At 40.8% G+C, this 12,897-nt stretch overlaps 1 protein-coding gene across 1 annotated transcript in view; it reads left to right on the forward strand.

Moving 5' to 3' along the window:
* WDR27 (WD repeat domain 27) overlaps positions 1–12,897 on the forward strand; it is a 154,744-nt gene that overhangs the window by 64,240 nt on the left and 77,607 nt on the right. Inside the window, 2 exon segments of the mRNA XM_040448666.1 lie at positions 3,992–4,089; positions 5,095–5,197. Coding sequence (XP_040304600.1) covers positions 3,992–4,089; positions 5,095–5,197 — 201 coding nt within the window.

The following is a 12,897-nucleotide window of genomic DNA, read 5'->3' on the forward strand; positions in this document are numbered from 1 at the left end:
CTCTTTGGCTGGCTCAGCGCTCCCACGTGCGGCCGCCGCTCCCACGGTGGGCTCGGGGGTGGGACCCGGAGAGGCCGGCTACGGCGGTCCTGGTGGGACACGGTGGCCTCCCGCTGGCAGCGCTCCGTGGCTCAGCCTGGCTTCAGGGAGCGGGCTCAGGCTGGCGGCCGTGTCCTGATGGACTCCCGGGTCTCCGTGACAGTGTCTGCGTTTAGGTGGCACCCAGAAGGAGGGCTAGGAATCTTCGCCCCAGAGACATCCGGGAAGACCGTGTGGCCGCCGGCAGCCGGCGCGAAACCTTGTGAAGATCCGGCTTCCCTGCCCCTTGGGTGACAGCGTGACCATTCCGTGTGTTCCTCTCTCATCAAGGCCTCTTTTTGTTACGAGTTACGGTGCACGTGCTTTAGGAAACTGCTGTCAAGTTTCTTCCCCGTTGAGTAGCAGCGTGTGCAGTGACCGAGTGTTCCCCAAACTGACATGGTCTTTCAGTGACTGTGATATTTTGGGGACCATTGTGGTGTGCTCTTGGATGAGAGGTGGGAGGGAAAATAGTCCTGAGGTTTCCAGTGGGAACATAACTGGTTTTACTTCCTGAGAATAACCTTCTGAATGGTGTATGATGGGAGGGGAGTGGAATGTAAGGCTCCAGAGGCTCCCAGTGTTTTAGTCGCTTGTTTTCTTAAACTTCTGTCGAATTTTTGTTCAGTTACACCACATACATCAAAGTGTTCCAACTAGCTGCAGCCATATGGGAGCTGCTACCCAGGAATTGTCACGGAACAAGTCCCAATTTAGGAGAAGCACAAATGCTAAGTGGCCCAAATGTCGTATTTCCAGGAAAGTGTAAAATAGATCTTTGCTAATTTCTTTTAAGCTTAGGACCCGCAGAGCTACATGCGTCACACATCAGTAATGCCCTTTTGCAAGCATCCCAGTGCACGGTCCCAAGAATTGCCCCTGCGGTCGCTGGACGAGTTTATCACATTAACAAGAGTACCATCTGCATCAAAAAGCGAGGGCCACAGTTTCCTCTCTTTAAATTGTGTTATATCATTGAGTAGCTTATTTTTACAATGAAAACACATACATCTTTTATGGCTTATTGATCACTTTAAAAATCACAGCTAGTGCTTTTTTTTCATATATATATTAAACACTTGGCTATTACTTTTGTTTCTGTGCCTGCATTAGATATATGCATTTTTGTGATGTAAATACATAACGCTAGACAGCTAATTTGAATTGGAAAATTAAATATGTAAAGCTTTAACTAGTTTTCTAACGAAACCATATTATCACACAGAAAACTTTAGTTTCTCAGAAATAATGGTCACTAGGGGTGCCTGGGTGGCTCGGTCGGTTAAGTAGCTGACTTCAGCTCAGGTCATGATCTTGTGGCCCTTGAGTTCGAGCCCCGTGTCGGGTTCTGTGCTGTCGTGACAGCTCAGAGCCTGGAGCCTGCTTTGGATTCTGTGTCTCCCTCTTTCTCTGCCCCTCTTCTGTTCACGCTCTCTCTCTGTCTCTCTCTCAAAAAATAAATAAACATTGAAAAAAATTAAGAAGTAATGGTCACTAAAATCCATAGAATTGCCTTAAAATATATTGCTTTATCTTTAGATCTTGTAGTTTTATTTGTTTTAAAGAAATGAAATGGTTATGGATAGACAGTTCTGCTCTTTGTGTGTCCTCCTTTGATAACCACAACTGAATTTGGTGTGGATCTTTCGCAAGTATGTGTTCACAAATATGTCCTGTGTTGTGTGGTACATTGTTCTCTTACATACTAGCAGCAAAGTACCTATTTCTGCTGCCCGATTTTAATTCCCATTATACGTATGAATTTCATCCATTTCTGTGAATTTATGGTGTACACATTTAAGCCTACAAATTTCCCCTCAATACTGCGTAAGCTGCAGTTTCCAGGTTTTAGCATGTGGTGTTTATTATTTAGCAGTAAATATTTTCTAATGTCCATTATGATTTTTTTAACCTAGGCTTTATTTAGATGTGCTTTTAGATTTCCACATATATAAGCTTGTTTTCAGGAATCTTCTTGTTACTGATTTCTAATTTTATGGCATTGTATTCAGAGCACACGCTCTATGTAACAGAGTCTCTTCTGTCTGGTAAGATTTTTGTACTTACTGAGAATCTGACTCTCTGGTTGGTTTTTATAGGTGTGTGTGTGTGTGTGTGTGGAACGAATAAGCTCTTGGAACATGTTTGCATAGATATCTATTGGCCCAACATTATTAAGTATATTCAAATTATTCAAGATTTACTAATTTTTTTGTACTCTTGGTTTTTTTTTAAGTAGAGAAATGTAGTTAAGATCTTTGTCTCTCTGACTGTAATCGTGTCACTTTCTTCTTATAATTCTATTAATTTTAGCCTTATGTATTTACAGGCTATATTATTGGGTATATTTACGTCAGACTTCTTATATTTTATAGTATTTATAAACTGTTTTTAATTAGGTCTTATTTGCCTTACATCTATTTCTTCTAGTACTTATGCAATCCATCTTGCCTTCTTTTATTTAATACATGCTGTTTTTCTCCTACCTTTCACATTCAGCCTTTAAAAATAATATGTTTTAAGTGTTTTTCTTGAAGTCCAACTAAGAATTTTTTTGTTTACTTGTTTCGTCTGTTTGCGATTACTGTGATTGCTCATACATTTGATCTTATGTTGTGCATTGTCTTCTACGTTAAAGAAAAAAAACCTTCTGCACTGTCTATTTATCATGAATTTTCTTTGCTTCTTCATTTCTTCTTCCTTAGCCTCTATTGGACTGATTGAAAACATTTTTAACTCTCCTTTTATCCCTGTGAAAGCTTTCAGTTTTTTACTGGTTGGCTTCAGCAAACTAGCAATGTTGTAAGGTACTTTAAATATACAGTCATCTGCCCGTCTGCCTTTCTGTGAAACTACGTCTGTGTTTTATTCTTCTCATACTCAGTGCCTTGCAAAGTGCCCACTGTTTAGTAGATGATCCCTGAATGTTGCTGGATGTCTGTTGAATTGTCGGGATGTTATGAGTGACCTTGTGCCGGCTTGTGGACCGCTAATCCACATTGAGATCAGGAGCTGGATGGCCGTGAGCGGATTTCTGATTCCTCTGTCTCGTGTTTGTCAACTGAAGTGGTATAAAATAGTTTACGTCTCACAAGTTTGTTAAGAGGATGAAATGTTCAGTGTTTAGAATGCTGTCTGGTACAGAGTTAAGACTCTCTCCCTCTACGTATTAGTTTATTATTGTTATGGATTTATGTAAACCTTCATTTCCTGTTTGTAACTGAAGAATAACTTCTACATATGTAAAGATAAAAGCTTTCAGATATACTTCATTAAATTTTTCTTAATCGTTTGGATATTCTTGACATGGAAGGGAGAGGGAAATTGTTATGAACCATAATATATTTAATGTTTGAGGCCAAAAATTGTTCTGTAGATGGAGTGTGCTCCATTCCACGAGACGTCGTAAGTCGCTAGAGCGTGAGGAGGGGTGACGATCAGATCAGAGGCGGGTCCTCAGAGGGACCCCGCCCAGTGACCTGGGCTGGATTTCACACAAGTCCGTGCACGGACAGCTGCATGGGGGTCTTAGGATTTTATGGTCGGCAGATTAACAACTGACTCCAAACCTCGAATTCCTTAGTAAGGGCATCTTTCAGGTGATTTACTGAAGATGGATTATGTTCTGCACTTTAAAAATAAATTTTGGTGTATTAATGTTATAGTCTTTGGATCTTTTATTGTACTTCTATAACTTTCAGTGGCATTTTGCATTTGGAAATCATACACCAATAATTCCCAAGGTTAAAATGTACCATTGTAATTATCCAGAAGGAAGTTCTTGGAGCCCAATTCTGAAATTGTTATAAATAAGAAAAGAAGCTTTGTGTTAATTTCTTACTTCGGATCAGTGTAATGTTTATTAATTCAGCCTTTAAAGAACGCATCTTGTTTCTTCCCCTTACAATCACAGGGATCATCATTCACGACCCAACAATATCAGGTTTATAACCTTTTTGCCACCACAGCCATTGGCGATGGGATAAAGCTGTGGGACTTGAGAACCCTGAGGTGAGGCCTTGCAGCTGCGGTATGTGAAAGACGCTTCTTTTAAAGCTCCCGAGGCCCTTTGCCTCAGTATCTGTAAACGCAGTTTGATCTCTTTTTCCCAAATGCGACAAGGTTGTGGTGAATCTGTTCACACTGACCAGTCTAAGAAAAGTCTGATTTCTACACGGAACAGGCCACCTAAGTTTGGAATGTTAAAATAAGAGGTGCTGGTATCTGCTCTGCGGCGCGTGTGACATGTGGCCTCTGAGGGTCAGAGATGCACGGGGAGGTCATCAGATGCTCATAAAGCACAGCATATACATGCATGTTCCTGTTCTCTAAAAATATACGTATTTGACCGTTGTATTATGGGGCATAATCGCTAAATATAAAGTGTGTATAACAAAACGTGGCAAGTATTTGTGTGTGTATATGCACACCTGTGGATTCACAAGGACAGAATTAACAGTCTTCGCTCTCCTCTGTAATCGCTAAAAACAATGCAAAAGCCCCTCCGACACGTGGAGGGGACGTTCTGCGAGGCCATCTTGGGCAGGCACTGAAGTTCTGGACCAGGGGCTCTGTGTGACACCGCAGTGCCGCCTGGAGCCCAGCCCCGTGCAGGTGACAAAGGCTTTCTCAGGGCTGCCTGGCGACCCCAGAAAGTGCTGGGCATTTTCTCAGTAAAACCAGCATTAGTTCCCTGACCCACGTTACAGTAAACAGTTGTGTGTCACACTTCGTGAATAGTTGGTGTGGCCCTTAATCAGCCTTGATAGAATGTTGCGCCTCCCAGAAGTCTTTGAATCACTGATGCAAATGATTTATGACTTTAAAACGTTTTTATATTTTAAAGACCTAGAATAGCCTGCTTGTCACACAAGAATTCTCACGCAAAAGCGTGCTCTCTCACTGCCGATTCGTGCTTTGTTGTGTAGACGAGCCACAAGTCAGTGTCTTTTTCCTCATTTGTGTTAAAATTTAAAAAATCTTTTTTTTTCCTGGTATTTCTTCTCTTTCCTGTAGATGTGAGCGCCGTTTTGAAGGACATCCGAACCACGGATACCCATGTGGAATTGCTTTTAGCCCTTGTGGACGCTACGTGGCTTCTGGTGCCGAGGACAGACACGTATGTACTGCTATGGTGTGTTTGTTGGTCTTTGGTCGTGAGATCCACTCATTCTTGTGGAAACCGTTTAATGTTGTTGCACATTAGGATAAAAATTGATTTTAAAAAGCTTAATTATCAGCCAGTGTTTGAGACTTTAATAGTATTTTTTTAGGTTTATTTATTTATTTTGAGAGAGGGAAGAGAGAGCACAAGGGAGGGGCAGAGAGAGAGAGGGAGAGAGAGAATCCCAAGCAGGCTCTGTGCTTGAACTCACGTCCCGTGAGATCGTGACCAGAATCGAGATCAAGTCGGACGCTTAACGCATTGAGCTACCTGGTGCCCCATAAGTAATAGTATTTTAATAACAATGATGTAGGAGGTTTGAAAGGTCATCGTGGTATTTTTGGTGAAGCATGATTATTTTACACTCCATTCATTCATTAATTTATTTCTTTATTCATTTACCAATCATTGTACAAATTGCCTTCCACATGAAAGGCATCGCTATGTGTGTATTTTCTGTGACTCACCAGATAACGCTAATAAATAAAATACCAGATCAAAGTATTTAACCGGGAGTACTCCTTCCGCTATCTTAGGAAACGAGGTACTTATTTCATTTTTATTTTCTCTCACCTCCCAGAGAAGTATCTTTGTTTGCAGGGCTTAGGAGGGAAACACGCTCCAGGGAAGGGGAATTCCGGAGCGGGCCCCGGTGTAGTTAGCATTTGGCAGCGTCCAGGCTGCCGTCTTCTGTGCTTATTGGCGCCCGCCTCCAGGTTGTGAGGACGGTTCCCCTGGTCTCTCCGTCGCCCCTGTTGGGCCCCAGCGACTAGCCCTGAACTACTGAGCTCTAGGTCTGCCCCACCGCCTTGCCCAGCTCTTCGTCAACACGAATTTCCTAACTGCCAGCGACTTCCTTTGGGCGTGACTTGTTCCGTGTGTAGTCTGGAATGTGGCATTAGGGACGCAGTATTGAGGGTGTCGTCTGTCAGGTTATACTTAAGGATTTGGTCGTTGGTGGTACTGGATGTGAGAGACGGACGTGTTCCCCTCAGTCAGCCAGGGTGTCAGCCTGTCGTCTGCGGTGGTGTCGCACCCGTGAGACTCACCGTGCCATGTCGTCTGCGGCCAGCGGCTGCACGGTGACCCAGGGCATCTCCCTGAGCAGCTCGCGGGTCGCCCTCGCCTCGGGTGCCCTCCAGGTAGAGCCGCAGGTCACTCGTGGTCCACACGCCCCCGTGGATGTGGCTGTAGTCCTCCCCACGTCCCCAGAGGGCAGCGTTGGGGAGATGAACACCCGTGTTCTCCAACTCACCTGGCGTGTGTTTTACTGTGCAAAAGTGGCAAAGTCCAAGTTTACGTGTGGAACAGCTCAGCAGGACACACACCTCCTCCCGCTGATTAGTAATGGGTCATTGATGGATAGAGAGGTCATGTAGCTTCTTCAGCGGATAGGGTCACGGCTGTTGGGGACCACTGTTCGATCTGCGAGAGCATGTGGATCAGAAAGATGCCCTTTCCCTGGGCTTTGCCGCCGGGTTTGCCGATCAGGAGCGGGAGGGGCTCAACTCCTGAGCGAACTGCTGCAGCCAGTGGGCAGCTGCAGGTGCTGAAACAAAGTTCCGATGGAGGTGTTTTCTGCTTTCAGCTTTTTCTGCCGGAGAACCCTCTTTTTTCTCAAGCTCTTCCTGTAGCTTTTAATGTTCTTCACAGTCACATCTTTCCAGTCACTTCTCAGTGGCTCAGAAAGTGGTTGACCACGTGACTGTCTGAGAACTGATAGCCAGTTGTGACACTCAGAATGTTTCTGTTGGTTTTCACCCTCATCTGGTAAAAATTGTGATGCTCATTTGTCACGTGGACCCACTGACTCCTTTCAAAGTTACTTGTCAGCACTGACTTCTCAGGATCAGTGACCCATTTCACTTTTCCTGCCACAATCCATAGGTACTTATGGAGCCAACAGGAATGTGCGATTTCTCTCCACTTCGGTTAATCCTGCCCCAGGTTCTTACCTGGTTTCAGATTGTTTCCGGTCACCTCCCTCTGTGGGTACACAGTGTGGAGGAGCACCGAGCAATGTGGAGCAGAGTGCCTGGGCCGCACCCTAGCTGGCCCCCAGCCCCAGCCCGCCCCCCAGCCCGCAGATGCCTTTTCAATATACAGATTTAAGTAATCTGTGAGAAATCTACAATTTTAATGTTCTGTTCAATTATTGTCTGAAAAAATTTTCTTCAGGGACTCCAATTATATGTAGGTTGAATCTCTTTTGTGCGATGTTTGTATCTTTCATCTTGAATGTTTTAATGATTTTCTTTACTCAGTTATGGATGTATTTATTTTTCTCCCTTATATCCTCTTTTTCCCTTATTGTGCTTTCTGGAGTATCTACTTTCTACTACCTTCATTCAAATTTGACCTTCATTTCTGAAAATTTTTTTCTAATGCTTTCCTAACACTTACCAGTTTTCATGTAACATAGTCCTGTGTCTAGTAATTTTATTTCTGAGCTCTTCTGTTTCTACTTTAGCAGTTCTGTTACTGTTTATGTGTTTTCTTTTCTTTTTTTTTTTAATGTTTATTTAGAGGGTGGGAGAACTTAAGTGGGAGAGGAGCAGAGAGAGAGGAGACAGAATCCCAAGTAGGCTCTGTGCTATCAACTTGACATGGGGCACGAACCCACGAACCATGAGATCGTGACCTGAGCTGAATTCAAGCGTCAGTTTTTCGACTGAGCCACCCAGGTATCCCAAATTTATGTGTTTTCTTGATTTCTGTCAGTTTATTTTCAAATACATTGTTAGTTTTCATCTGCATAGAAAACACATTTTTCTGTGTAGTCTCTTGTCTGTGAGAATTTCTTTGGTTCGTGCTCATCTTTTGTAGAAAGGACTGTCATATCCAGAGTTTGTATCATACATGCAATAGAAAACGGGACATCTGGGAGAAATAGAGACAAAGTTTCGACAGGCAATTTGGAGCATATTTTGAAGATTCTTGTATGCCACTAAAGATACTTGGTCTGTATTCTCCATGACATTGGAGCACTAGTAGAATATTTTAAGCAGAAAAGCATCATGATCAGCAATAATTTGTAGCCATTAAAATCAGTTTTTTAAAGTCTTCCATTATAATTGAGGATTTTTTTCTTCCTTCTTAAGGTTATATTACTTTTGCTTTTTCTATTTTGCAAGTACGTTATCAGGTGCATACAGATTTAGAATTGTGATATTTTCTATATAGATTGGCGTTGTTATCATTATTAAAGTCCCTCATCTCTAGTAATGCTTTAAGCCTTAATGTCTACTTGAGACTTACATATTCTCATATCACCTTCATTTCCCATCTTTCTATTTTCAGTGTTTCTGTGACTTTATACTCTTAATTTCAATTATTATATTTTCTAGCTGCACTCAGAAATATGGTGAATAAAAAAATGGTGGTCAAAAATTTCAAGAAAATTCAATGTGTATCTCGAAATCTGGGATGGTATGCTTCCAGTGTTGTTTTTGGTTTTCAGAATTGCTTTGAGCAATCTACACATTCAATACAATTCCTTTACAGAATTAGAACAAATAATCCTAAAATTTATACGGAACCACAGAAGACCTTGAATAGCTGGTTTTTTTAGTGGCAGAGGAAATATCCAAACATGAAATAAAATCATAAAATGAAAGCTCTCTTTGTTTATAAGTACAGCTGACCATTTGAAAACATGGGGGGGTTAGGGGTACCGACCTCCTGCACAGTCAAAAATTCATATATAACTCTTTTTTTAATGTTCATTTGTTTTGGAGAGAGCGTGCATGGGGGAGGGGCAGAGAGAGAGAGGTAGAAGATCTAAAGCTGGCTCTGCCCTGACAGCAGAGAGCCTGATGTGGGGCTTGAACTCTTGAACTGTGAGATCATGACCTGAGCTGAAGTCGACCCTTAACTGACTGAGCCACCCAGGCACCCCCAAAAATTCACATACAACTTTTGCTTCTCCCCAAACTTAATTATCAGTAACCTACTGTTGAGCAGAAGACTTAACATGACACGAACAGTTGCTTAACACATATTTTCTGTGTTATATGTGTTGTGTAATGTATTTTTTTAATATGTTTTTATAATAAAGTCAGCTAGAGAAAAGCCACTAAGAAGATCATAAGAGAAAATAGATTTGCAATATTGTAGTTATCAAACCAGTCTGTGTATAAGTGGACCCGCACCGTTTAAACCTATGTTCAGGGGTGCCTGGGTGGCGCAGTCGGTTAAGCGTCCGACTTCAGCCAGGTCACGATCTCGCGGTCCGTGAGTTCGAGCCCCGCGTCGGGCTCTGGGCTGATGGCTCAGAGCCTGGAGCCTGTTTCCGATTCTGTGTCTCCCTCTCTCTCTGCCCCTCCCCCGTTCATGCTCTGTCTCTCTCTGTCCCAAAAATAAATAAACGTTGAAAAAAAAAACTAAAAAAAAAAAAAAATAAACCTATGTTCAAGGATCAACTGTATAATTAAAAATAAAACAATTGGACAGAACTGAGATCAATATATTGATTATATTAGTGAGTTCAAGTAAAATAAATTCAAGTTTTAAAAGAAAGACACTCAGGGGTGCCTGGGTGGCTCAGTCGGTTGAGCGCCAGACTTTGGCCCAGGTCATGATCTCATGGTTCGTGGGTTCGAGCCCTGCATCAGTCTCTGTGCTGACAGCTCATCGCCTGGAACCTCCTTCAGATTCTGTGTCTCCCTCTCTCTCTGTCCCTTCTCAGCTCACACTCTCTCTCAAAAATAAATAAATGTTAAAAAAAAATAAAAAATAAATAAAGACACTTAGATTGGATCTTATAGATAAGAAGAAAAATCTGAGTTTATGCTGAATACAGGAAATGTTCTAAGCCAAGCGATTCAGAAAGTATATATATAAAAAAAAGATGAGCAAATGTGTATCAGGCAAGAGAAAATAAAAGTAAAGAAGATTATATGGTCTTGATATTACATATGTCATAATTTAACCCCCCAAAATTAATGAGGCAAAGATACTTTATAATGCCAAAGGATAAAACTCCCAATGAAAATATAACACAATGTCTGTTCATCAATGAAAATAAGCAGAAGAGTAAATTCATAAAGCAGACATATAAGAAATGAAACAATAAATAGCCAGACACCAATAATGAGGACTTTATCATATCCATCTTAGTCGTCAACAGATCGAAGCACTTCCACAAGCACTGGAATGTTACAGAAAACCTATACCACGTAATCAATAATGCATCATCTTATAGACATGCGTGGATGTAGTCGCACGCCAACAAGGAATGGTACTTTCTTTCCACATGCACATCAAATGTGGGAACATTAACCATACATGAAACCATAGAGAAAAGCACAACAAATTAAAATGAGAACAAAAATGTCATTCTCTCACCACAGTGCAGTCAACCCATAAGTTGGTAATGGGATACAAAGAAAAGTTCCTTCTGTATGGATACAGAATTTGTATTAATGAACTCGTGGTTTAATAACGTAAAGAAAAATGGAATTGTAGGATTTCTTAAAAATAATGATATTTATAACATGATGTGTCAGTGTCTCTGGGATGCAACTAAACAAATGAGTGGAGCAGGTTTTAAGAAAGGGAACAATAATGAACTAAATATCCATCTAGAAAGCAAGAGAAGGAACCACAAAATAAATGAGCAAGGAATTGATAGAGATAAAAGCAGACAGAAGAGAGAAAAAATGAAAGTGTTTATTTTTTAAAAACATGAACTACAAAATAAACTTTAACCCAAAATTCTGAGAAAGAGACAAAGCTTAATATATAATTAATAAGAAATGATGAAGAGGAAAAAGGAAAAGAAACATGGAATAGGGGAACTTTTCAAAACCAAGAAACTGCTTTTCATAGTTTATGCAAATAAATATGAAAGCTATATAGAAATGGATAAGTTGCAGGAAATATATCAAAAATTTCCCAAAAAGACAAGTAAATTAATGGGTTAGTTTTTATAGAAGAAATTTTTTAAAAAATTCCAAGAGCTTTTCTACAAAAAATACTAGACCCAGATGATTTCTTAAGGGACTTTACCAAACTTTTTAAAATCCAGTGGTCTCAGATAACTCTAAGATATAAGGAAAGCATCCAGATTATTTTTTTGAAATGAATACAACTTAATGATAACTCAATAAAATTTCAGAAAACTATGTTTTACTTGTAAATATAAATTAAAACAATCTTGAGTAAGAATAAGCAGAATCTGACCACAAAGTCACAATAACTTATCTATGCTCCTGGAAATCAAGGATGGCCCAATAATCAAGGAAGCCATTAACTAATGTAATGAGATTGTGCTGTCCTCTCCATATAAACAGAAAAGCCATTTTAACACAGTTCCCCATTCATTTCATGTAAAACACCCCTTACAAGATAAATGTATAAATACTTCTTTCAAATGATAAAATACTCATCCCTGCCCAAATGAGACAACAGTAGAAGCAGCCTCTGATCAGGAACAAAGTAAGAACGCCCATTGATTCCATTACTATTTTATAATGTTGGGGGTATTTACCTATAAAATTAGGCAAGATAATGAGAGACATTATAGTTGAAAAGGAACAGTTAAAACTGTCTAGATTCATAGATGATAAGATTGTGTATCTGAAAAACCCAAGAGAATTTATTTAAAAAATTTTTTTAATGTTGATTCATTTTTTTAATATGAAATTTATTGTCAAATTGGTTTCCATACAACACCCAGTGCTCATCCCAACAGGTGCCCTCCTTAGTGCCCATCACCCACCCCCCCCTCCCCCCCCCCTTAAACCCTCAGTTTATTCTCAGCTTTTAAGAGTCTCTTATGGTTTGCCTCCCTCCCTCTCTGTAACTTTTTCCCCCCATCCCCTCCCCCATGGTCTTCTGTTAAGTTTCTCAGGATCCACATAGGAGTGAAAACATATGGAATCTGTCCTTCTCTGTATGACTTATTTCACTTAGCATAACAGTCTCCAGTTCCATCCACGTTGCTACAAAAGGCCATATTTCATTCTTTCTCATTGCCACGTAGTACTCCATTGTGTATATACCCACAATTTCTTTATCCGTTCGTCAGTCGATGGACATTTAGGTTCTTTTCATAATTTGGCTATTGTTGAAAATGCTGCTATAAACATTGGGGTACAAGTGCCCCTATACATCAGCACTCCTGTATCCCTTGGGTGAATTCCTAGCAGTGCTCTTTCTGGGTCATAGGGTAGGTCCATTTTTAATTTTTTGAGGAACCTCCACACTCTTTTCCAGAGCGGCTGTACCAGTTTACATTCCCACCAATAGTGCAAGAGGGTTCCGTTTCTCCACATCCTCTCCAGCATCTATAGTCTTTTGATTTGTTCATTTTGGCCACTCTGACTGGCGTGAGGTGATATCTGAGTGTGGTTTTGATTTGTATTTCCCTGATGAGGAGTGACGTTGAGCATCTTTTCACGTGCCTGTTGGCCATCTGGATGTCTTCTTTAGAGAAGTGTCTATTCATGTTTTCTGCCCATTTCTTCACTGGATTATTTGTTTTTCGGGTGTGGAGTTTGGTGAGCTCTTTATAGATTTTGGATACTAGTCCTTTGTCCTATATGTCATTTGCAAATATCTTTTCCCATTCCGTTGGTTGCCTTTTAGTTAGTTTTGTTGATTGTTTCCTTTGCAGTGCAGAAGCTTTTTACTTTTATGAGGTCCCAGAAGTT

The sequence above is a fragment of the Herpailurus yagouaroundi genome, unplaced genomic scaffold (assembly GCF_014898765.1).
Source record: "Herpailurus yagouaroundi ecotype Mexico unplaced genomic scaffold, PumYag 198, whole genome shotgun sequence".
In the NCBI taxonomy this organism is placed as follows: domain Eukaryota; kingdom Metazoa; phylum Chordata; class Mammalia; order Carnivora; family Felidae; genus Herpailurus; species Herpailurus yagouaroundi.